This window comes from Triticum urartu, chromosome 1 (genome assembly GCF_003073215.2).
Source record: "Triticum urartu cultivar G1812 chromosome 1, Tu2.1, whole genome shotgun sequence".
Taxonomy (NCBI): Eukaryota; Viridiplantae; Streptophyta; class Magnoliopsida; order Poales; family Poaceae; genus Triticum; species Triticum urartu.
The window spans coordinates 18,434,720-18,458,617 of record NC_053022.1 but is presented as its reverse complement, the minus strand read 5'-3'; the positions used below and the strand labels follow the sequence as shown (position 1 = coordinate 18,458,617).

The following is a 23,898-nucleotide window of genomic DNA, read 5'->3' as shown; positions in this document are numbered from 1 at the left end:
GGTTGCGATTATGATCGCATTTGTTTTCGCATTGAAATGTTTTACATAGTTTCAATGTATGGTTTAATTAATTAGATGCTCTGGAGAGCTATATGTTGTTAGATGAGAACTATGTATGCACTTTGGTTTTAATGTGATGATGAACTTCTATTAATTTGGACACTTAATTATATATAATGCACGCAGATGAACTGGCAATGGATGTACGGTGACATACACACCCGCGAGTACATTAAGGGCTTGCATGAGTTTCTCTATGCGGCTGAGGCAAACAAGCAGAATGGTTTTATGTGTTGTCCATGCACTGAATGTGGGAATACGAGGTCTTACTCTAACCGGAAAATCCTTCACTCCCACCTGCTTTACAAGGGTTTCATGCCACACTATAATGTATGGACGAGGCACGGAGAAATAGGGGTTATGATGGAAGACGGCGAAGAAGAAGAGTACGATGACAACTATGTGCCCCCTGAATACGGTGATGCTGCAACGGGGGGAGCTGGTGAAGATCAAGAGGAAGCAGACAATGTGCCCAATGATGCTGCCATGGGTGAAGCTGCTGAAGATCAAGAGGAACCAGACGATGTGCCCGATGATGATGATCTCCGCCGGGTCATTGTCGATGCAAGGACGCAATGCATTAGTCAAAAGGAGAAGCTGAAGTTCGATCGCATGTTAGAGGATCACAAAAAAGGGTTATACCCCAATTGCGAAGATGGCAACACAAAGCTTGGTACCGTACTGGAATTGCTGAAGTGGAAGGCAGAGAATGCTGTGGCTGACAAAGGATTTGAGAAGCTACTGAAAATATTGAAGAAGAAGCTTCCAAAGGATAACGAATTGCCCGACAGTACATACACAACAAAGAAGGTCGTATGCCCTCTAGGATTGGAGGTGGAGAAGATACATGCATGCCCTAATGACTGCATCCTCTACCGCGGTGCATACAAGGATCTGAACGCATGCCCGGTATGCGGTGCGTTGCGGTATAAGATCAGACGAGATGACCCTGGTGATGTTGACGGCGAGCCCCTCAGGAAGAGGGTTACTGCGAAGGTGATGTGGTATGCTCCTATAATACCACGGTTGAAACGTCTGTTCAGAAACGAAGAGCATGCCAAGTTGATGCGATGGCACAGTGAGAACCGAAAGAAAGATGGAAGTTGAGAGCACTCGCTGACGGGTCGCAGTGGAGAAAAATCGAGAGAAAGTACTGGGATGAGTTTGCAAAGGACCCAAGGAATGTATGGTTTGCTTTAAGCGCGGATGGCATTAATCCTTTCGAGGAGCAGAGCAGCAATCACAGCACCTGGCCCATGACTCTATGTATGTATAACCTTCCTCCTTGGATGTGCATGAAGCGGAAGTTCATTATGATGCCAGTTCTCCAAGGCCCTAAGCAACCCGGCAACGAAATTGATGTGTACCTAAGGCCATTAGTTGAAGAACTTTTACAGCTGTGGAATGGAAACGGTGTACGTACGTGGGATGAGCACAGACAGGAGGAATTTAACCTTAAGGCGTTGTTGTTCGTGACCATCAACAACTGGCCCGCTCTCAGTAACCTTTCAGGACAGACAAACAAAGAATACCATGCATGCACGCACTTTTTAGATGACACTGAAAGTATATACCTGGACAAATGCAGGAAGAATGTGTACCTGGGCCATCGTCGATTTCTTCCGACCAACCATCAATGTCGAAAGAAAGGCAAGCATTTCAAAGGCGAGGCAGATCACCGGAAGAAGCCCGCCATGCGCACCGGTGATCACGTGCTTGCTATGGTCAATGATTTACACTACGTAATCTTTGGAAAGGGTCACGGGAAGCCTCTCGTCAAAGATGAAAGATCTCTATCAACGATGATGCGAAGATTGCATGATTGGTACTTGAAAATCTGCAGAGACTCTGGGGGAGGAGTACTTTGTATGTGAAAGTTAAAAAGGAGCATGACCTCGTTGGAATTGATCTGTTGCCTGTTCCATTTGAGGAGTTCTATCAGTTTTTCAATCAATTGGCCCTCGATAAAACAACGGTCGCCTGCTACTGTCTGTAAGTAGTACTACTTCTGTCATTAAGTTTCTCTATATAGCTTAGCTCTTTCATTGCATGTATTTATAATCATCCTCACTATATTATGCAGATTGAAGATCGCCGAATTGAAGAAAAGACAAGTCGGTGATATTGGGTTCATTAACACATATCTCATAGATGCAACTCAGGTTAAATTGCATGCCGCAGATACCGAGGCCAACTTGCTACGATCGTTGGTAATAAATCAAAACAAAGATATAATACTCTTTCCTTACAACTTCAAGTGAGTGTTACTGTCTTGTGCGTATTCGGTTTCCCTTATATATTAGTCAAGGTTATAGTAATGTAATTGATGAGTTATGCATGCGTGTGCAGTTTCCACTATATTCTCCTACATATTAAGCTTGAGCAGGGACTAGTAACCGTCTTAGACTTAAGACGAAAAGATTCCCAGGACTATGCAGACATGACTCAATACTCGAGAAGTAAGTTAAATCGATCATTATCCACCATATCAGCAACTTTGTTCATTTCCTGATATACCAAGTAATTGTTTTCTTTCTCCGGCAGGGTTTGGAGAAAATTCACCAGAAAAGCTCCGGGACTGCCGAAGGAGCTGCAATTTAGACACCCGAAAGTAAGTACTATAGTAGCATTTTAAGCGCATCTACTAGTCATTCAAGCGCTAGTTTCATCAATACCATTTGGCATTCTTGCTTATCAGTTTGATTAACCTCTATTTCTTGTAAAGTGGTTGTGGCAGGAACAAGGGAATGATTTCTGTGGATACTATGTTTGCGAGTCCATCCGCCACACGACCTGTGAGCGGGGCTACACTGAAGAACAATATAAAGTACGTAAATAACAACATTCACAATTTTATTTTATTACCATCATTTGTGTTGAGTTTCATTCATTCATATATATATATGTATTGACCCCCTTCTTTAAATTAGATGTTTCGGAAGCGGGATGAACTCCTAGCACCAGCTCGCATGCGAGGAATTCAAGAGGAATTGGCGGCATTCTTTCTTGACCACGTGATCCCTGAAAACGGAGAATTCTATGTGGACCCTGAGTCCGTATGATTATATTTGTAAGAGATAATTATTGTATATATGTAGCCGGTAGTGTCAGATAGATATACGAGAACTTGTTATTCGACCAATCTTTTTTGTAAGCTGATTGGCATCCAGCATCGCAAGATCTGAGTGAGGGTTGCCGAGATCAATGAGGATATCCCTTAAAACCTTCTTCATGTCAGGGTTCTGACCGACCGGAACAAATGCCCGACAATCGAAATCACCTTTAATCTTCTCGTACACTGCTTTGGCAAGAGTGGTCTTGCCCAACCCTCCAAATCCAACAATGGAGACCTTCTTCAGTTTCTTGGTAGAGGCATCATCGCCCTCCAAGGAGAGCAAACTCATGAGCCCCTGATCCCTCTTCCCATAGATGCCAACTAGCTCTGCCGCTTCTATGTACAGAGCACGGAGACGAGGATCGATTGCTTCACTAGGAGTAGAAGCAATACCATCGAACTTGTTCCTGTCACGCCTAGCAGCCACCTCCTGGAGTTCCTTCTTGATGTCCTTGATCGCGTGAGCTATCCCATGCTTATCTACGACCTTCTTCAACAACTTGGTGGTCCTCTTCATGAGCCCCTTGAATCCGTTGGTGTTGTCGTCGGGCTCAACGCCATGGACCCGTACGATGAACTTGTCGACGACATCCTCCATGTTGTAGGAGAGCTCTCTGACCTCGTTGGCCCATAGCTTGACTTGCCTGTCAAGCTGGTCCGGCGGTACCTCGCCAACCTTGATGAGGGCAGCATGCATGCTCTCAAGCTCCTTCGTGAGGAACTCGACATCTTTTCTAACGTGCTTGTGCAGCTTGTACTCCTCCACGAGCAGCTCTCCCAACTTGGGGATCAGGCTGCCCATGGCCCCCGTGACAATATTCATCAGAGCTCTCTGGATCAATCAGCTGGAAACCTGCAAATCGATGAATATAGGGATCTGTAACACAATCCAAGCTCTGGTGGAACTGAGTTGACAAGCCAAATCGATGTGGGGATCTGGACCAAGCCCACCTTTGGTGCTTCGCGGCAGAGCTGAAGACAGCTTGTACTCCCCCACAAGCAGTTCTCCCAGCTTGGGGATCAGCTTGGCAATGGCACCCGTGACAATATCCATCAGAGCTCTCCGGAGCAATCAACTGGAAACCTGCAAATCGATGAATTTAGGGATCTGTAACACAATCCAAGCTGTAGAACTGAGTTGGCGAAATCGATGAATGTAGGGATCTGGACCAAGCCCACCTTTGGTGCTTCACAGGAGAGCAGAACACAACGGCGGCGTCTTCGTCGGATGGTCGCGCTGTGGGGACAACAAAGCGGAAGCGGCGACTGGGCACCACTCGATTAAACGCTTCACTCGGTGGGCGCCGGGTCAGTGGATTCGATGCATGGTGCTCTGAATAATGACCTGAAAAATAGATGAATGTGGGGAGCTGTAATCCAATCTAAATTGTATGACACTTTAATTTCAGCCAGCTCTAGAACTGGGTTGCCAATCCAAACTGCAAGATCCATCCAATCCAAGCCCACCTTTGCTCTTCACGGCAGAGCAGAACACAGCGGCGGCGTCACCGTTGATGCTTCATCGGCAGAGCAGGGCGGAGCAGAATACAGCGGTGGCATCAACACCGGATGGCCATCACCGTTGACGCTTCAACGGCAGAGCAGGACAGAGTAGAACATAGGACGGCAGCGAGGTCGCTTCACTCGATCTGGAAGAATAAGTAATAAGAACTTACAATCTAGCAAATCAACAGATTAATAAGAGGAGAATAGCAAGAAAGATGGAAGGGAAATTTTTACCAGGCCGCTAGCCGGGTCAGTGCCTTCGATGCACGGTGCCCTGGATTCAACCAATGCAAATCGATGAGAAAATCGTCAAGCAGGAGAAGCAATAACATTTAAGATCCGAACATTGCTACTTTACTAGAAACAAATCGACAAGAAACATACCCCAAATGTCCATGTAGGTTGGATAAGATCATCAACGGCAGCACAATGGAGGAGACTGATAGGAAGCGGAGCCGAGGAGCAGAGGAAGTACAGTAGTACTCTGTACTAGATAGATACAGAGCCCCACGATCCCACCCTGGATTCAATCAACACAAATGGATCGGAATCTCAAGAAGGAGAAATAATAACTTTTAGATCCAAGGATTGCTACTTTAACTAGAAACAAATCGACAGGAAATATACCCAAGCATTGTCCACGGTCTGTGGCAGTCAGTTGGCAGGAGCGAGGGCGGAGGAGGAGATCAGCAACAAGGGCGGATGGATCTTATTCCAGGGAGCGCAATGGAGGAGAGGACTGAGATGAGAATGAGGAGAGGAAGGAGTACTCAGTGGAGACAAGAAGCACTCAGTGGAAGACCAGCACGACAGTCAATGGAGATAGAAAATTACTACTCTACTCAGTCGGCACGTTCTTCGAGTAGTACTTGAGGGAGGGGATACAGAGCAAAGGCTGATGTGCATATTCTCCTTAAATGGCCCTTTTAAAATCTAAGCACAATCCTACAAAAACGAATCCTCACATTTGACAGCTTGAAGTTATGCTAAACCGGGGTTATCCTTCTTTAAAAAAATATATTACATGTAGTGATGCTAGACCAAACATCAAATGGTTTAGCATTGATATCTAAGGCCAGATTTCAAAAAAAAGTTTTCGAAGAGGCCAGTGAAACAAATAAGTTTACAAAGGGCCATTTAGGGGAGACAACACATGGTTCACTGCATTAAGGGCAATGCATCAGCAACGTGGCTCACTAAATCGCCCATATATGTTCACATGGGATAGTCCGGGCATTTTTAGTCTTCCAACACAGATATCCATTTTGGACGGACTGATCCGAACGTCTGAAATCCCCAAGGTGGCCCCAAATTGAGGAGGGTGGGGGGGGGGGGGGGGGGGGGGGGGGGGCGTGGGGGAGGGTCCAGAGGTCAGCTACGCCGGACTGCATCACATCAGTGCCACCTAAAACCCTGGCCGACTCATGAACCGCCATCGCATTTACATCGGCTATCTGTCTACCCAAATTGAAGTCCGGCCGCACCCCCACCTTTGATGGGGAGGGCTCTACTATGAGGGCGAGGAAGATCACATCGATGACGCAGTCGTTGTTGCGATTCTCAAGGACCAGGAAATCATCCACGACAATCAGGCGGTGCTCAAGGCTCATGAGGACGAGGAGGCGGAGATGCACGTCAATTATGCAAAAGTGACACACGTTGGTGGCTTCGACGGGTTCAAGCAAGCAACCAACAATGATGAGGTTTGCGGCTCCGGCGTTGAGGGGGAGGGGGGTCATCAACCTCACCTCTAGCATGAAGGAGTACGATATTATTTTAACATGCTCTCTCTTACCCCCCCCCCCCCCCCCCCCTCGCCCGGTTTTCATGTGAGGTAAGAAGGTAAGAGTTATTCAGACCACCCGGTTTTCATGCCCGGTTTTATTAGTGGTCTTTTCAGTTGTAAAATGGCTCGGAGTCCACCTTGTTTAAGGCATAGTGTTGTATGGCCTGCGCCTGGCGGAGATTTTGGGTTTGTATGTGTGACTAATGTCGTTTGAGATGCCCTTACCCCTGCCAGTTGAGTTGGTGAGTCACCTGCCAGACTTGCATCTACCCCTCTCTCCTCCATAAGACATTTGGCAGATGGTAAAGTACTCCTATGCAGTACAAAAGCAATGAATACTCTCTACCAAACCGAAATATACAAACTAGACCGAGGGGCTCAATTTATTTCCAGTTACAAAGAGGAAAGCTTGTGAGAGTTGTGTCGAATATTATTGTACAAGATAGGGTTACAGTTGGACTTGGATTTGGACTGTGTGTAGATAGGATATGGAGTCGTGTCCAAGTAGGACACTTGTATCCTAGGCCTCTCATATATAGCGGGGGTAGACACATGATGTAACCTATGCCAACATAATAGCACGAGCACGCGGGAGAGCCTGCGGCGTGTGCCTGCGCCCGGGCGGCCGGGGTGCGGTATTGTAGCGGTGTCATGGGGAGGAGCGCCCGTAGTCATGCCCCGGGGATGTAGCCATGATGGTGAACCTCGTTAACAAATCTCGGTGTCGTACTTGTGTGATTGCTTGGTCCTCGATAGATCGATGGAGTGCCTCGGATTATTTTAACAAAGCTAATTAGTTACTATAGTTTCATTAACTGATAAATGTGATTAACAACTCTTCACCAATCAACCTTTCAGTTTCATTAACTGATAAATGTGATTAAACCTTCATTAGTCCCAACTCTTCACCAATCAACCTTTCCCAACGAATTTTCACCGGTCACTAATATTCTCTTACTACATGCGTTTTGCATTCAGAATATGAAATTACTCTTGACTAGTCCATCGCCTCGAATATATTTTCATGGACACTGAGATAACTTCATAGAGTAAACTTACAAAGATATACTCATATTCCACTACGCTAAGAGCAACTTCAACAGCAGACCAAAGAAATGTGTCCAATATCGGAAAACTGAAATTTTAGATTTTTTAGCCCCAAAACGGCTTTAATAGAAGACCTAAAATTGCATGGAGACTACATTTTCTTGGTAGTAATCTAAATTTTGCTACGGCCATCATTTATGTAAACACTCCTCTAACTACACACCTCGCCACACCCATCATCCATGTCAGCATGCCTCGTTTGCCACTTTGTCGACATGAAACTGGACTTTTTAATTGTGCTTTTTTATTTGATTCATTGGTTTTTAGTTCCAACAATATTTCCCTCTGCATCCATGGCATGGCCGGTGTGCGCCATGTGCTGCATCTTGGAACGTACAGTACATTGTTCAATAGATGCGCGTTGGATGCCGCCTCGGGCGTCATAAAATAAACTAGATGTGTTTGCATGCGTGTCGTCAGTCACCAAGCCCCGAGGTCAGATCTAAAACCCAACTAGCAATTGAGTTCCCACGGGCACTCTCATGCTCCTTGTAAGGCTGGTCATAGTGGGAGTAACTTAGCAAGTAACATAACACACCCCAAGAAAAATTTGCTTACATGGCATGTATTTAATGAGGAGAGAGATAGTTGGAGTAACATAATATATTACTGTAACATAACACATCCCAAGATAAAATGAGTCTACATCTTAATAAATGATGGCTTGCATGATACCACATATATGTTACTCTCCATTATGAAGGTAATAACATAGACTAGTAACATAAGCATGTTACTAGTCTAAGTTACTCCCCACTATGACCAGCCTAAACTCGTAGTCTTGACTCTCGCAGCGGTCCATGCATGTCCATTGGTTCTTGGACTGATATGTAGGTTTAGTTAAAGCGTAGATTGTTAGTTGTTGTCACCTAACTCTTAGCGTAGTTGTGTTGTTTGCTGATTCCTCGTTTTTGGTGCGATTATTGATTTCCAATTATCCCCTGACCTCCTTTCTAAGAGCACTTTCTCACTCTGAGGTCTTTCCCGCCGTCGCCCCGTCCAGCCCGCCGCCGTTGCATCGCCCCTTCGGACGGTAACGCTGCGGCCCGCGGTCCACCACCGTCCACGCGCGTTGACTTCCACGTGATATGCGCCGCGCCGCCTCGCTTGGCGTGGGAACGGCACCGTCCACGCCGGTCTTTGTCACGCTATCGAGTTCATTATCGCTTACTTCGAGCACCGCCGTCGCGCTCCTTCTCTAGCCGCCGCCGCTGCCGCTGCTCGTCTTCCACGGCTCGACGGAGACTACCTCGACACCGGCGACCCCCGACTCGACACCGACCATGGCGTTCTTCGCACGGCTACCTCGACTATGGCTACACCACCTGCACTCTCGACTACCTCGATAAACAGCACAAAGGGCTACCTCCTTGCTTGAGCAACCACGTCGGTTTCCAATCCAGCCACGGCTCCGCGATGCATCGACCGTTACGACTGTGGGGGAGTGTCCGTCGGCTTCCCTTCAGACTCTTCTCCAGTCTCACCGTCTGCGTCGCTACCGTTGTGACTGCGGGGGATGTTGAGTATATTGATTATTAGGAAAGACGAGATAGACTAGGATTTGTTCCAGCTTGTCTTGTACTCCAAGTTAGTCATTGTACTCATATATATATGCCCACGAGGCTCAAGCAATACAACAACTATTCCACCAACTTCTCTCTTCCTTCTAACAATATAGAAGCATTCAAGGCACAAATGAAGAAGGAATATAAGATGAGTGACCTCGATTTGTTGAGTTTTTACCTTGGAATTGAAGTGAAACAAGGCCCAAATGGTATAACTCTCTCTCAATCTGCTTATGCTCGGAAATTTTTGGAGAAGTGCCAAATGGAAAATTGCAACACCTCTCTCACACCAATGGAACACCGACTGAAGATCAATAAAGTAAGTGATGCTCCACTATTTGATTCCACATATTATCGCAACCTTGTTGGTAGTCTGCCATACCTTTTGCATACACGACTGGATATATGTTATGCAGTTGGCATAGTGAGCCGTTTCATGGAGAACCCCATGTCCGAGCACATGGCAGCGGTGAAGCACATTCTCATGTATGTGCGAGGTACTTTGGACTTGGGATGTGTGTACAAGAAGGGTGGAAATGGAAAACTGATTGGGTACAGCGGTAGTGATCATGCCAGAGACTTGGATACTAGGAGAAGTACTTCTTGTGTGTTATTCTATCTTGGTGAAAACTCGGTCAGCTGGTCCTCACAGAAGCAAAAGATTGTGACCCTTTCTTCATGTGAGGCCGAGTATGTTGCAGCTACGGCATCTGACATGTCAAGGTATTTGGTTGGTGAGGCTGCTCGCAAACCTGCTATGAAGAGAGGCAGAGAATGTGTTGTTGAAGGTTGATAATAAGTCAGCGATCTCACTCAGCAAAAATCTGGTCTTTCATGATAGACGCAAACACATTGATCCGAGATACCATTTTGTGAGAGAGAAATTAAGTGGAGGCCGGTAACATTGACATTGAGCATGTGCGAACTGATGATCAGCTAGCCGGCATCCTGACTAAGTCATTGGGGAGAGTGAAATTTCAGGAGACGAGGAAGAAGGTTGGGGTCATGGCAGTGAGCAACATGGGACAAGCCTGAGGGAGAGAATGTTGATGCAAATCAAGCATGTCTAGATTCATCACGTAAGATTTAGATTTATTCCAGTTGAAATATGGTGCACGTAACCATGTTGTGTACGTGCCCATTAGTCTGTTTTACATCCTGTACGTAGTAAATAAGAGAACCTGACATGTTTTTGTTCATGTGGGTGTAAGTGCTGAAGAGACGGCCACACAAGCGATCGCAGTGGTTAAGGCGCGAAGAGTTTGAAGAGGCCAAGTGGGATGTTGAGTGGCGTGATGTGTGGGCCGTTGGGCCGGTGTTGGGTTGTAACTCGCGGTATATAAGCGAGGGTGTGGAGCGCTGTACGGGATGGAATTTAAAATTGAGTTCATTCTTGCCTCTCATTCTATCTTATCCCCTCCATCACGCCAAGTGGGATGTTGAGTGGCGTGATGTGTGGGCTGTTGGGCCGGTCTTGGGTTGTAACTCGCGGTATATAAGCGAGGGTGTGGAGCGCTGTACGGGATGGAATTTAAAATTGAGTTCATTCTTGCCTCTCATTCTATCTCTCTCGCTCTCTTCCTCAACTCTGATTCCCCTCTGTCTCCTACCTCTACTCCGGCTCACCGCTGATCAAACCCTGGACCATGTAGGGTGTGACAGTTGGTATCAAAGTCCTCGCTCCTCTCCGTCGCGTTTCGCCGGGAATTTTTTTCCGTTTCGTACCCAGCAAATCCGAGGCGACGGTAGCGGATCACCCTAGGGTTCGATCCGCGTAATCCCTGACGTGAGGTCGGTTGATTCGGAGAAATTGGTGACCACAACGACATTCAAGCCGAATCCGCAGTCGCGCTTCATCGTGGACGAGATGGAGGCGTTCCAGGAAAGGATGCTGAAGGAGTTTGCGGAGATCCGTGCCGCGCAGAGCAAGCTGCTCGCCGTCGATGGACTTAGCGCACAGCTTGAAGCCCTCGACGCCAAGCTGATCAAGCAAGGCGCGTGGCTCGATCAGGTGCAGGTCAAGGTGGATCGCTTCTGCAACACGCTCGGACAGGTGCAGTAGAATCAGGCTCATGTGGCACAGATGCACAAGCAGGATGGAGTGTCAGAGGTTGCATCGCCGACTGCGTCGGAGGTATCAGACGGCATCCTCGGCGCGGGGCCTCGATCGGTGGGGCGTCCTCCGCCGCCTCCTATCCAGGTTCCTGAAGTTCAACATGGCCAGCAAATTCCTTTTATGCCCACGGTAGATGAGAACCTGGGCAAACGCCAATGGATGCCGAAGATGGATTTCCCTAAGTTTGATGGCACAGATGTGCGGATATGGTTGGACAAGTGTGAAGCATTTTTCAGGCTCTATCACATTCCTGACAGCTTCAAAGTCACATCAGCCTCTCTGTATCTGTCAGATAACGCCGCCCATTGGTATCAGGCGTTCAAACAGTCTGGGGAATTTCATACATGGGAGCAGTTTTGTCAGGCAATTTTGCTGGAATTTGATGTTGATGTGTACAGGCAGAAGATGAAGGAGCTGATGCTGTTGAAGCAAGTAGATACTGTCGAAGAGTATAAGCAACAGTTTTTGCAGCTGGTCTACACGGTTAAGCTGTATGATCCCACAATCAGTGACACTTTTCTGGTCACGAGATTTTGTTGGGTCTCAGGAGGAGCTTCGATCTGATGTGGAGTTTCAGATTCCAGGCACTGTACAATTGGCAGCTCTTTATGTATCAGTTCAAGAAGGATTGTTGGTTCAGCAGAAAACACACAAACCCATTGTCCAAAAAGCCTCATATACCAAGTCTGACAAACGTTCTGGTTCAGCAGCGGGAGAATTGTGGAAGGCAAAGACGTTGAAGGAGTATCGTAGAGCAAATGGGTTGTGCTATAAGTGTGGAGAGAAATTTGTGCCTGGTCATGTGTGTAACCAGCCTGCAGCAGGGGGTGCATAGTTAAAAGCAGATGAGGTACTAACTACACAGGAAATTATTTCAAATGCAGTGTTGGATGCATTAGTGGCAGGAGCACAAGAAGAATGTGCCACTATCTTAGTAAATGCTCTGTCTGGTGCGCCAAACCCTAAGACCATCCAATTGAGAGCTCTAGTACAGAACAAAGTGGTTTTGATATTGGTGGACTCGGGTAGCACACACACTTTTGTGGACAAAGCTTTCCTGGATAAAATCTCTGTCACTGCTGAACCCCTGGTGACTCCTTTACAAGTGAAAGTAGCCAATGGCAGTTTGATTTCTTGCACTGAGAAAGTATCTCAACTGACCTGGTGGATTCAAGAACACAGTTTCAGTAATTCTATGCAGGTTCTGCCCCTGGGAGGCCATGACATTATTTTGGGAATGGATTGGCTTGAGCAATAGGGTGTAATGGAGTGTCACTGGGCTTACAAATGGATACAATTTCAGTACCAGGGAAAGGAGGTCAGATTACAAGGAGTGTTGCCTATTCAACAAGACAATATTGAAGAGATATCTGCTGATCAGCTACTGAAGTGGGAGAAAGGAAATGATGTGTGTGCTACTGCTCTATTAAATCGCATAGTAATGGCTCCTGTCACAGAAATCCCTCAAGAAGTGAAACAAGTGTTGGACAGAAACAAGCAGGTGTTCCAAGAACCTCACACTCTTCCCCCACATAGAGCTTTTGACCACAAAATAAATTTAGTACAAGATGTTGCTCCTGTAAACTGTAGACCATATAGGTACTCTCCTTTACAAAAGGATGAAATTGAGAAACAGGTGAATGAGATGTTGGATGCTGGTCTGATTACACCCAGTATAAGTCCTTTTGCTGCACCAGTGTTGTTGGTCAAAAAGAAAGATGGTTCCTGGAGGTTTTGTGTAGACTACAGTGTTGGGGAACGTTGCAGAAAACAAAAATTTTCCTACGGTTTCACCAAGATCCATCTATGAGTTCATCTAGCAACGAGTGATCGGATTGCATCTACATACCTTTGTAGATCACGCGCGGAAGCGTTCAAAGAACCGGGATGAGGAAATCGTACTCGACGTGATCCAAATCACCGGAGATCCTAGCGCCGAACGGACGGCACCTCCGTGTTCAACACACGTACGGTCAGCGTGACGTCTCCTCCTTCTTGATCCAGCAAGGGGGAAGGAGAGGTTGATGAAGATCCAGCAGCATGACGGTGTGGTGGTGGATGCAGCAGTCATCGCAGCAGGGCTTCGCCGTTCTTCTGCGAGAGGGAGAGGTGTAGCAGGGGAAAGGGAGGCGCTAAGAGTTAAGGGTGCGGCTGCCCCTCCCTCCCCCCTTTATATAGGCTCCCCTAGGGGGGGCGGCGGCCCTAGGAGATGGGATCTCCTAGGGGGGCGGCGGCCAAGGGGTGGAGTGCCCCCGAAGCCAGGTGGGGCGCCCCCCCCCCCACCCTAGGGTTCCCAACCCTAGGCGCATGGGGTGGGCCAAAGGGGGCGCACCAGCCCACTATGGGCTGGTTCCCCTCCCCACTTCAGCCCATGGGGCCCTCCGGGATGGGTGGCCCCACACGGTGGACCCCCCGGGACTCATTCGGTGGTCCCGGTACAATACCGGTGACCCCTGAAACTCTCCCGATGGCCGAAACTGCACTTCCTATATATAATTCTTCACCTCCGGACCATTCCGGAACTCCTCATGACGTCTTGGATCTCATCCGGGACTCCGAACAACTTTCCGGTTACTGCATATTCATATCTCTACAACCCTAGCGTCACCGAACCTTAAGTGTGTAGACCCTACGGGTTCGGGAGACATGTAGACATGACAGAGATGGCTCTCCGGTCAATAACCAACAGCGGGATCTGGATACCCATGTTGGCTCCCACATGCTCCTCGATGATCTCATCGGATGAACCACGATGTCGAGGATTCAAGCAACCCCGTATATAATTCCCTTTGTCAATCGGTATTTTACTTGCCCGAGATTCGATCGTCGGTATCCCAATACCTCGTTCAATCTCGTTACCGGCAAGTCACTTTACTCGTACCGTAATGCATGATCCCGTGACCAGACACTTGGTCACTTTGAGCTCATTATGATGATGCATTGCCGAGTGGGCCCAGAGATACCTCTCCGTCATACGGAGTGACAAATCCTAGTCTTGATCCGTGTCAACCCAACAGATACTTTCGGAGATACCCGTAGTGTACCTTTATAGTCACCCAGTTACGTTGTGACGTTTGGTACACCCAAAGCATTCCTACGGTATCCGGAAGTTACATGATCTCATGGTCTAAGGAAAAGATACTTGACATTGGAAAAACTCTAGCAAACGAACTATACGATCTTGTGCTATGTTTAGGATTGGGTCTTGTCCATCACATCATTCTCCTAATGATGTGATCTCGTTATCAATGACATCCAATGTCCATAGTCAGGAAACCATGACTATCTGTTGATCAACGAGCTAGTCAACTAAAGGCTTACTAGGGACATGTTGGTGTCTATGTATTCACACATGCATTACGATTTCCGGATAACACAATTATAGCATGAATAAAAGAAAATTATCATGAACAAGGAAATATAATAATAATCCTTTTATTATTGCCTCTAGGGCATATTTCCAACAGTCTCCCACTTGCACTAGAGTCAATAATCTTGTTACATTGTGATGAATCGAGCACCCATGGAATTCTGGTGTTGATCATGTTTTGCTCTAGGGAGAGGTTTAGTCAACGGATCTGCTACATTCAGGTCCGTATGTACTTTACAAATATCTATGTCTCCATCTTGAACATTTTCACGAATGGAGTTGAAGCGACGCTTGATGTGCCTGGTCTTCTTGTGAAATCTGGGCTCCTTGGCAAGTGCAATAGCTCCAGTGTTGCCACAGAAGAGTTTGATCGGCCCCGACGCATTGGGTATGACTCCTAGGTCGGTGATGAACTCCTTCACCCAAATTGCTTCATGCGCTGCCTCCGAGGCTGCCATGTACTCCGCTTCACATGTAGATCCCGCCACGACGCTCTGCTTGCAACTGCACCAGCTTACTGCCCCGCCATTCAAAATATACACGTATCCGGTTTGTGACTTAGAGTCTTCCAGATCTGTGTCGAAGCTAGCGTCGACATAACCCTTTACGACGAGCTCTTCGTCACCTCCATAAACGAGAAACATTTCCTTAGTACTTTTCAGGTACTTCAGGATATTCTTGACCGCTGTCCAGTGTTCCTTGCCGGGATTACTTTGGTACCTACCTACCAAACTTACAGCAAGGTTTACATCAGGTCTGGTACACAGCATGGCATACATAATAGAACTTATGGCTGAGGCATAGGGGATGACACTCATCTCTTCTATATCTTCTGCCGTGGTCGGACATTGAGCTGAGCTCAATTTCACACCTTGCAACACAGGCAAGAACCCCTTCTTAGACTAATCCATATTGAACTTCTTCAATATCTTATCAAGGTATGTGCTTTGTGAAAGACCTATGAGGCGTCTTGATCTATCTCTATAGATCTTGATGCCTAATATATAAGCAGCTTCTCCAAGGTCCTTCATTGAAAAACTCTTATTCAAGTAGGCCTTAATGCTGTCCAAAAGCTCTATGTCATTTCCCATCAAGAGTATGTCATCTACATATAATATAAGAAATGCTACAGAGCTCCCACTCACTTTCTTGTAAACGCATGCTTCTCCATAAGTCTGCATAAACCCAAACGCTTTGATCATCTCATCAAAGCGAATGTTCCAACTCCGAGATGCTTGCACCAGCCCATAAATCGAGCGTTGGAGCTTGCACACCTTGTCAGCATTCTTAGGATCGACAAAACCTTCCGGCTACATCATATACAATTCTTCCTTAAGGAAACCATTAAGGAATGCCGTTTTGACGTCCATTTTCCATATCTCATAATCATAGAATGCGGCAATTGCTAACATGATTCGGACGGACTTCAGCTTCGCTACCGGTGAGAAAGTCTCATCGTAGTCAACCCCTTGAACTTGTCGATAACCCTTAGCGATAAGCCGAGCTTTATAGATGGTCACATTTCCATCCGCGTCTATCTTCTTCTTAAAGATCCATTTATTTTCTATGGCTCGCCGCTCAACGGGCAAGTCAGTCAAAGTCCATACTTCGTTTTCATACATGGATCCTATCTCGGATTTCATGGCTTCCAGCCATTTGTCGTAATCCGGGCCCGCCATCGCTTCTTCATAGTTCGAAGGTTCACCGTTGTCTAACAACATGATTTCCAAGACAGGGTTGCCGTACCACTCTGGTGCGGAACGTGTCCTTGTGGATCTACGAAGTTCAGTAGCAACTTGATCTAAAGTTTCATGATCATCATCATTAACTTCCTCTCTAGTCGGTGCAGGCACCTCGGGAACATTTTCTTGAGTTGCGCCATTTTCCAGTTCAAGAGGTAATATTTCATCAAGTTCTACTTTCCTCCCACTTACTTCTTTCGAGAGAAACTCCTTCTCTAGAAAGGATCCATTCTTGGCAACAAAGATCTTGCCTTCGGATCTGAGGTAGAAGGTATACCCAATAGTTTCTTTAGGGTATCCTATGAAGACGCATTTTTCCGACTTGGGTTCGAGCTTTTCAGGTTGAAGTTTCTTGACATAAGCATCGCATCCCCAAACTTTTAGAAACGATAGCTTAGGTTTCTTCCCAAACCATAATTCATACGGTGTCGTCTCAACGGATTTCGACGGAGCCCTATTTAGAGTGAATGCGGCAGTCTCTAAAGCATAGCCCCAAAAAGATAGCGGTAAATCGGTAAGAGACATCATAGATCGCACCATATCTAATAGAGTGCGATTACGACGTTCGGACACACCATTATGCTGAGGTGTTTCAGGCGGCGTGAGTTGTGAAACTATTCCACATTTTCTTAAGTGTGTGCCAAATTCGTGACTCAAGTATTCTCCTCCGCGATCTGATCGCAGGAACTTGATTTTCCTGTCATGTTGATTCTCAACCTCACTCTGAAATTCCTTGAACCTTTCAAAGGTCCTAGACTTGTGTTTCATTAAGTAGACATATCCATGTCTACTCAAGTCATCAGTGAGGGTGAGAACATAACGATAACCACCGCGAGCCTCAACACTCAATGGACCACACACATCAGTATGTATGATTTCCAATAAGTTGGTTGCTCGCTCCATTGTTCCTGAGAACGGAGTCTTGGTCATTTTACCCATGAGGCATGGTTCGCATGTGTCAAATGATTCGTAATCAAGAGACTCTAAAAGTCCATCTGCATGGAGCTTCTTCATGCGTTTGACACCTATGTGACCAAGGCGGCAGTGCCACAAGTATGTGGGACTATCATTATCAACCTTACATCTTTTGGTATTCACACTATGAATATGTGTAGCATTACGCTCGAGATTCATTAAGAATAAACCATTCACCATCGGAGCATGACCATAAAACATATCTCTCATATAAATAGAACAACCATTATTCTCGGATTTAAATGAGTAGCCATCTCGTATTAAACGAGATCCTGATACAATGTTCATGCTCAAACTTGGCACTAAATAACAATTATTGAGGTTCAAAACTAATCCCGTAGGTAAATGTAGAGGTAGCGTGCCGACGGCGATCACATCGACCTTGGAACCATTCTCGACGCGCATCGTCACCTCGTCCTTCGCCAGTCTCCGCTTATTCCGCAGCTCCTGCTTTGAGTTACAAATGTGAGCAACTGCACCGGTATCAAATACCCAGGAGCTACTACGAGTACTGGTAAGGTACACATCAATTACATGTATATCACATATACCTTTCGTTTTGCCGGCCTTCTTGTCCGCTAAGTATTTGGGGCAGTTCCGCTTCCAGTGACCACTTTCCTTGCAATAAAAGCACTCAGTCTCGGGCTTGGGTCCATTCTTTGGCTTCTTCCCGGCAGCTTGCTTGCCGGGCTCGGCAACTCCCTTGCCGTCCTTCTTGAAGTTCTTCTTACCCTTGCCTTTCTTAAACTTAGTGGTTTTATTCACCATCAACACTTGATGTTCCTTTTTGACTTCTACCTCTGCTGATTTTAGCATTGCAAATACTTCAGGAATGGTCTTTTCCATCCCCTGCATATTGAAGTTCATCACAAAGCTCTTGTAGCTCGGTGGAAGCGACTGAAGGATTCTGTCAATGACTGCGTCATCCGGGAGATTAACTCCCAACTGAGTCAAGCGGCTATGTAACCCTGACATAGTGAGTATGTGCTCACTAACAGAACTATTTTCCTCCATCTTACAGCTGAAGAACTTGTCGGAGACTTCATATCTCTCGACCCGGGCATGAGCTTGAAAAACCATTTTCAGCTCTTCGAACATCTCATATGCTCCGTGTCTCTCAAAACGCCTTTGGAGCCCCGGTTCTAAGCTGTAAAGCATGCCGCACTGAACGAGGGAGTAATCATCGGTACGTGTCTGCCAAGCGTTCATAACATCTTGTTCTGCAGGGAGAACAGGTGCTTCACCTAGCGGTGCTTGTAGGACATAATCTTTCTTGGCAGCTATGAGGATGATCCTCAGGTTCCGGACCCAGTCCGTATAGTTGCTGCCATCGTCTTTCAGCTTGGTTTTCTCTAGGAACGCGTTGAAGTTGAGGACAACGTTGGCCATTTGATCTACAAGACATATTGTAAATATTTTAGAATAAGTTCATAGTAATTAAGTTCATCTATTTAATGAACTCCCACTCAGATAGACATCCCTCCAGTCATCTAAGTATAACATGATCCGAGTTAACTAGGCCATGTCCGATCATCACGTGAGATGGACTAGTCAACATCGGTGAACATCTTCATGTTGATCGTATCTTCTATACGACTCATGCTCGACCTTTCGGTCTTCTGTGTTCCGAGGCCATGTCTGTACATGATAGGCTTGTCAAGTCAACCTAAGTGTTTGCATGTGTAAATCTGTCTTACACCAATTGTATGTGAACGTTGGAATCTATCACACCCGATCATCACGTGATGCTTCGAAACAACGAACTGTCGCAACGGCGCACAGTTAGGGGGAACACTTTCTTGAAATTATTATGAGGGATCATCTTATTTACTACCGTCGTTCTAAGTAAACAAGATGCAAAAACATGATAAACATCACATGCAATCAAATAATAATAGTGACATGATATGGCCAATATCACATAGCTCCTTTGATCTCCATCTTGGGGCTCCATGATCATCTTGTAACCGGCATGACACCATGATCTCCATCATCGTGTCTCCATGAAGTTGCTCGCCAACTATTACTTCTACTACTATGGCTAACACGTTTAGCAATAAAGTAAAGTAATTTACATGGCGTTTCTCAATGACACGCAGGTCATACAAAAAATAAAGGCAACTCCTATGGCTCCTGCCGGTTGTCATACTCATCGACATGCAAGTCGTGATTCCTATTACAATAGCATGAACATCTCATACATCACATATATATCATTCATCATTCATCACAACTTTGGCCATATCACATCACAAAAACACTTGCTGCAAAAACAAGTTAGACGTCCTCTAATTGTTGTTGCAAGTTTTTACGTGGCTGCAATAGGGTTCTAGCAAGAACGTTTTCTCACCTACATGAAAGCCACAACGTGATTTGTCAACTTCTATTTACCCTTCATAAGGACCCTTTTCATCGAATCCGCTCCAACTAAAGTGGGAGAGATAGACACCCGCCAGCCACCTTATGCAACTAGTGCATGTTAGTCGGTGGAACCGGTCTCACGTAAGCGTACGTGTAAGGTTGGTCCGGGCCGATTCATCCCACAATACTGCTGAAGCAAAATAAGACTAGTAGCGGCAAGAAAGTTGACAAAATCTACGCCCACAACAAATTGTGTTCTACTCGTGCAAAGAGAACTATGCATAAACCTGGCTCATGATGCCACTGTTGGGGAACGTTGCAGAAAACAAAAATTTTCCTACGGTTTCACCAAGATCCATCTATGAGTTCATCTAGCAACGAGTGATCGGATTGCATCTACATACCTTTGTAGATCACGCGCGGAAGCGTTCAAAGAACGGGGATGAGGAAATCGTACTCGAGGTGATCCAAATCACCGGAGATCCTAGCGCCGAACGGACGGCACCTCCGTGTTCAACACACGTACGGTCAGCGTGACGTCTCCTCCTTCTTGATCCAGCAAGGGGGAAGGAGAGGTTGATGAAGATCCAGCAGCACGACGGTGTGGTGGTGGATGCAGCAGTCACCGCAGCAGGGCTTCGCCGTTCTTCTGCGAGAGGGAGAGGTGTAGCAGGGGAGAGGGAGGCGCCAAGAGTCAAGGGTGCGGCTGCCCCTCCCTCCCCCCTTTATATAGGCTCCCCTAGGGGGGGCGCCGGCCCTAGGAAAATGGTGAATGTTTTAGTAAAAATATATTATGATACTATGTACTATTAATCTTACATTTCTATAGACTAAAACATGTGTAACATTTTTAATACATTTCAAAACATTATTATTATTACACAATAATTTTTAATAATGGTTGAAACATATACAAAAATTGTGTGCTTTTGGCCAGGAATGAAGATACATAATTTGCAAATAATTTGTAATGCACGTTGAACTGTTTAAGTCCATGTAAATTTTATAAAAAGTTCATGTTTACCTCTGCAAGGTACAAAAGAATGAAAATAGAATAGACATTTGAAATACATAATAGTTGTATGTTAATTATTACTGTAACTTTTACTTGCAAAACAATAATAACAGTAAATGTTTTATATGGAAAAAACTAAAAAAATATAACTTGGACAAAATAAAAAGAAAACGAGTAGAAAACTGCATGGGTTGGCGCACAGGACAGGCCCAATTATATAATTACTATTTTTAGCATCGAGGAAAGTATCGTTTTCCCCCTCAAATCCTGTCTGATGGACCGATTTTCCCCCAAAGTCTAAAACCGGATCAATCAGCCCCTAAACTCTCCAAAACCGGATCAATTCTCCCCCATGGTGGTTTTGCACCAGATTTAGGTGGTTTTGACTAGTCTCCTTGCTGACTGGACAGTGCTGACTTGGCAGATTTCAGGTGTTTTCATCGATTGGGGGAGCCGGTCGACCAATCAGCCCCCAATTCAGGTGATTTCGGTCCATGTGCATCGACCAACCTCCCTATGCCTGGACGACGACGCCCAACCTTGCCGCGACGGCGTCAAGCATGCTGGCGGTGTCCACCGACGCCGCCATGGCGTCCGCCCTGCCGCCGGCCTCCACGCCGCCCGATGGTGAGTCAACCGCCCCCCTTTCTTTCCCGTCGAAGTCATCTACTGCATGATCTTAGTTTAGGAGAAATCAGAGCTATGCTTAGAAGTCATCTACTGCACCCAATTTTGCTGCCATGGCAGGCAGATGGTGGAGGTGTAGGGTAGATCATAGGAAGATTGTTTTTATGGGTAGGTCCTGAGCTATGTAATGAGGTAAAGATTGTTTTTTTGGGCAGGTCTTGTCGATGAGGCAGCAGATGAAGAAGAAATAAGTTACGTGTCACTACATTATTTTGGCAAATTTGAGACAGTGGATGGATTGCTTGTATACAACGGAGGTCTGATGATTACTTTTCCGTTCGATGGGAAAAGCCTAAAGTTTGAGCTTTTGTTGTCTTATGCTCAGGACATGTATCATGTACAAAGAGGACATTGTAGGGGGGATTATAGTTACAAGATGCACTGGCTTGTTCCAGGGAAAAAACTGAATGAGGGTTTGCAATTTATTTTTGATGATTCAAGTGTGGAGAAGATGGGGAATGCAACACCTATTGGGTCATGTGCAGAGATCTATGTGGAGGAAGTGCAGTTGTGTGAAGAAGCAGTAAAGCAGTTGCAAAACAGAGTAGATGATGTGCCTGTGGTAGATGATGTGCCTGTGGTAGTTTCAGAAACATATTCCAAGCATAAAGGTAGCAGATTTGCATTGGTAAATGTGGATGCTGTGGAGACAAACATGGTCGATGAGATGTTTTTATCAAATGTAGCAGCTTTAGCAGAACAAAGAGCAGAGCCAGAAGTTGTTGTAGGTGTGAAAAGGACAGCTGCTGAGGAAGAAAATTTAAGGATAATAAGTGAGGCTAATGACTTTCTTACTACATTTGAGAGTCCAGTGAAGATTAAGAAAAGTAGAGCAAGTAGAGTTGCAGCTAAAAGAAGAAAAGTACCTCTTGCAGCTCCAGTTTCAACAACTACATCTTCAGGTGCAGCTCAAGGTGCATGTGCTCCTCCTCCAACTCCAGGTGCAGCCCAAGGTGCATCTTCTTCATGTCCAGGTGCATCTTCTTCATGTCCAGGTGCATCTTCTTCAGCTCCAGTAGGAAATAAAGCAAAATCTGCAAAGACCAAAGCAGTAGCAGGTACACCACAGAGAGGAACAATGCCACAATTTACTCAAGGACAGAACCCAGCAGCTACTTCTGAATTTGAGTATACATCTACAGATCATGTTGAAAATGGAACAAGTGCTAATGAAGTATTACATGAAAATGTAAAAGAAGGAGAAGAAGGTGATGATGAAAGTGACATTGACTACCAGCCTTTGTTAGAGCACAGTTCTGCTGAAGAATCAGAGGCAGAGAAATTAAGGAAATTAGCAAGGGAAATTAGGAGGCAGAAGAGAGCAAAGAAATTAGGGGATGCTGTGGGGCCTGTCATCAAAGATAATAATGTGATTGAAGGATTGTCTGGTGATGAGAAGCTGGATGGCATAGAAGATGATGTTGTGTCATCAGATGATGACTGCTCTTTTGATGAGGAAAGTGATGGTGAGGGGGCCACACAGCTAGTGAGAAGGAAAAGTGAATGGAGAAAATATGACAGCAAATCAGAAATTCCTACATTTGAGATAGGAATGGTTTTTAGAGGAAGACATCAGATGAAGAAAGCTCTAATAAAATATGGCATTAAGAAACATGTGCATATTGCTTTCACAAAGGATGAAAATCATAAAGTAGGTGCAAAGTGTACTTGGCCTGGCTGCAACTGGATGATCTATGCTTCTAAAACTACTAGAAATAAGTGGCTACAGGTGTCTAACCTTTGTAGATGAGCACCATTGCATTCCAAGAAGAGATAACAAACTGGTCACATCAACTGTTATTGCTACAAAATATGGCAGGCTTATAAGAGCAAATCCAAATTGGAAGTTAGAAGATTTGAGGAAAACTGTACTTGAGGACTTATTTGCTGATGTGACAGTTGCACAGTGCAAGAAGGCAAAGAGAATGGTCATGCAGAAACTATTGCATTCCACTGAAGGAGAGTACTCAAAATTATTTAATTATCAGTTAGAGCTGCTGAGAACTAATCCTGGAAGCACAGTTGCAGTGAAGTTGGACCATAATGAAAAGGATGGGTCATATGTATTTCAAAGGTTTTACATGTGTTTTGATGCCTTGAAGAAAGGTTTCTTGGCAGGTTGTAGAAAATTTATTGGCCTTGATGGTTGTTTTTTCAAAGGTGCTTGCTATGGACATATGTTGTGTGCTATAAGAAGAGATGCAAATAACCAGATGTATCCTATTGCTTGGGCTGTTGTGGAGAAAGAAAATTATGAGTCATGGTTCTGGTTTCTTGCCAAAATAAACCAGGACCTGAAAATAAGCAATCAAGGAGATGGATATGTATTTATGTCAGATCAATAAAAGGGACTTATAGGGGCAATGGAGGACATTTTTCCTAAAGCTGAGCATAGAATGTGTGCAAGACACATATATGCTAATTGGAAGAAAAAACACCCAGACCATGATCTTCAGAAAAGGTTTTGGAGATGTGCAAAATCACCAAACAAAG

General features: G+C 45.6%; 1 protein-coding gene across 2 annotated transcripts; it reads right to left on the bottom strand.

Moving 5' to 3' along the window:
* Positions 1-3,095: 3,095 nt before the first annotated feature.
* Positions 3,096-5,512, bottom strand: LOC125543395 (disease resistance protein Pik-2-like). Of its 2 annotated transcripts, XM_048706726.1 has the most exons (7): positions 5,309-5,511; positions 5,066-5,201; positions 4,916-4,955; positions 4,643-4,824; positions 4,355-4,520; positions 4,127-4,259; positions 3,096-4,028 (listed from the first exon to the last, which is right to left on the bottom strand). In XM_048706726.1, the coding sequence occupies exon 7, from the start codon at positions 3,996-3,998 to the stop codon at positions 3,168-3,170; it is 831 nt and encodes a 276-aa protein (XP_048562683.1). In that variant the 5' UTR covers positions 3,999-4,028; positions 4,127-4,259; positions 4,355-4,520; positions 4,643-4,824; positions 4,916-4,955; positions 5,066-5,201; positions 5,309-5,511; the 3' UTR covers positions 3,096-3,167. The 2 variants fall into 2 exon arrangements, with proteins under 2 accessions (XP_048562683.1, XP_048562689.1); XM_048706732.1 differs by lacking the exon at positions 4,127-4,259 and having other exon boundaries at positions 5,309-5,512.
* Positions 5,513-23,898: the final 18,386 nt, after the last annotated feature.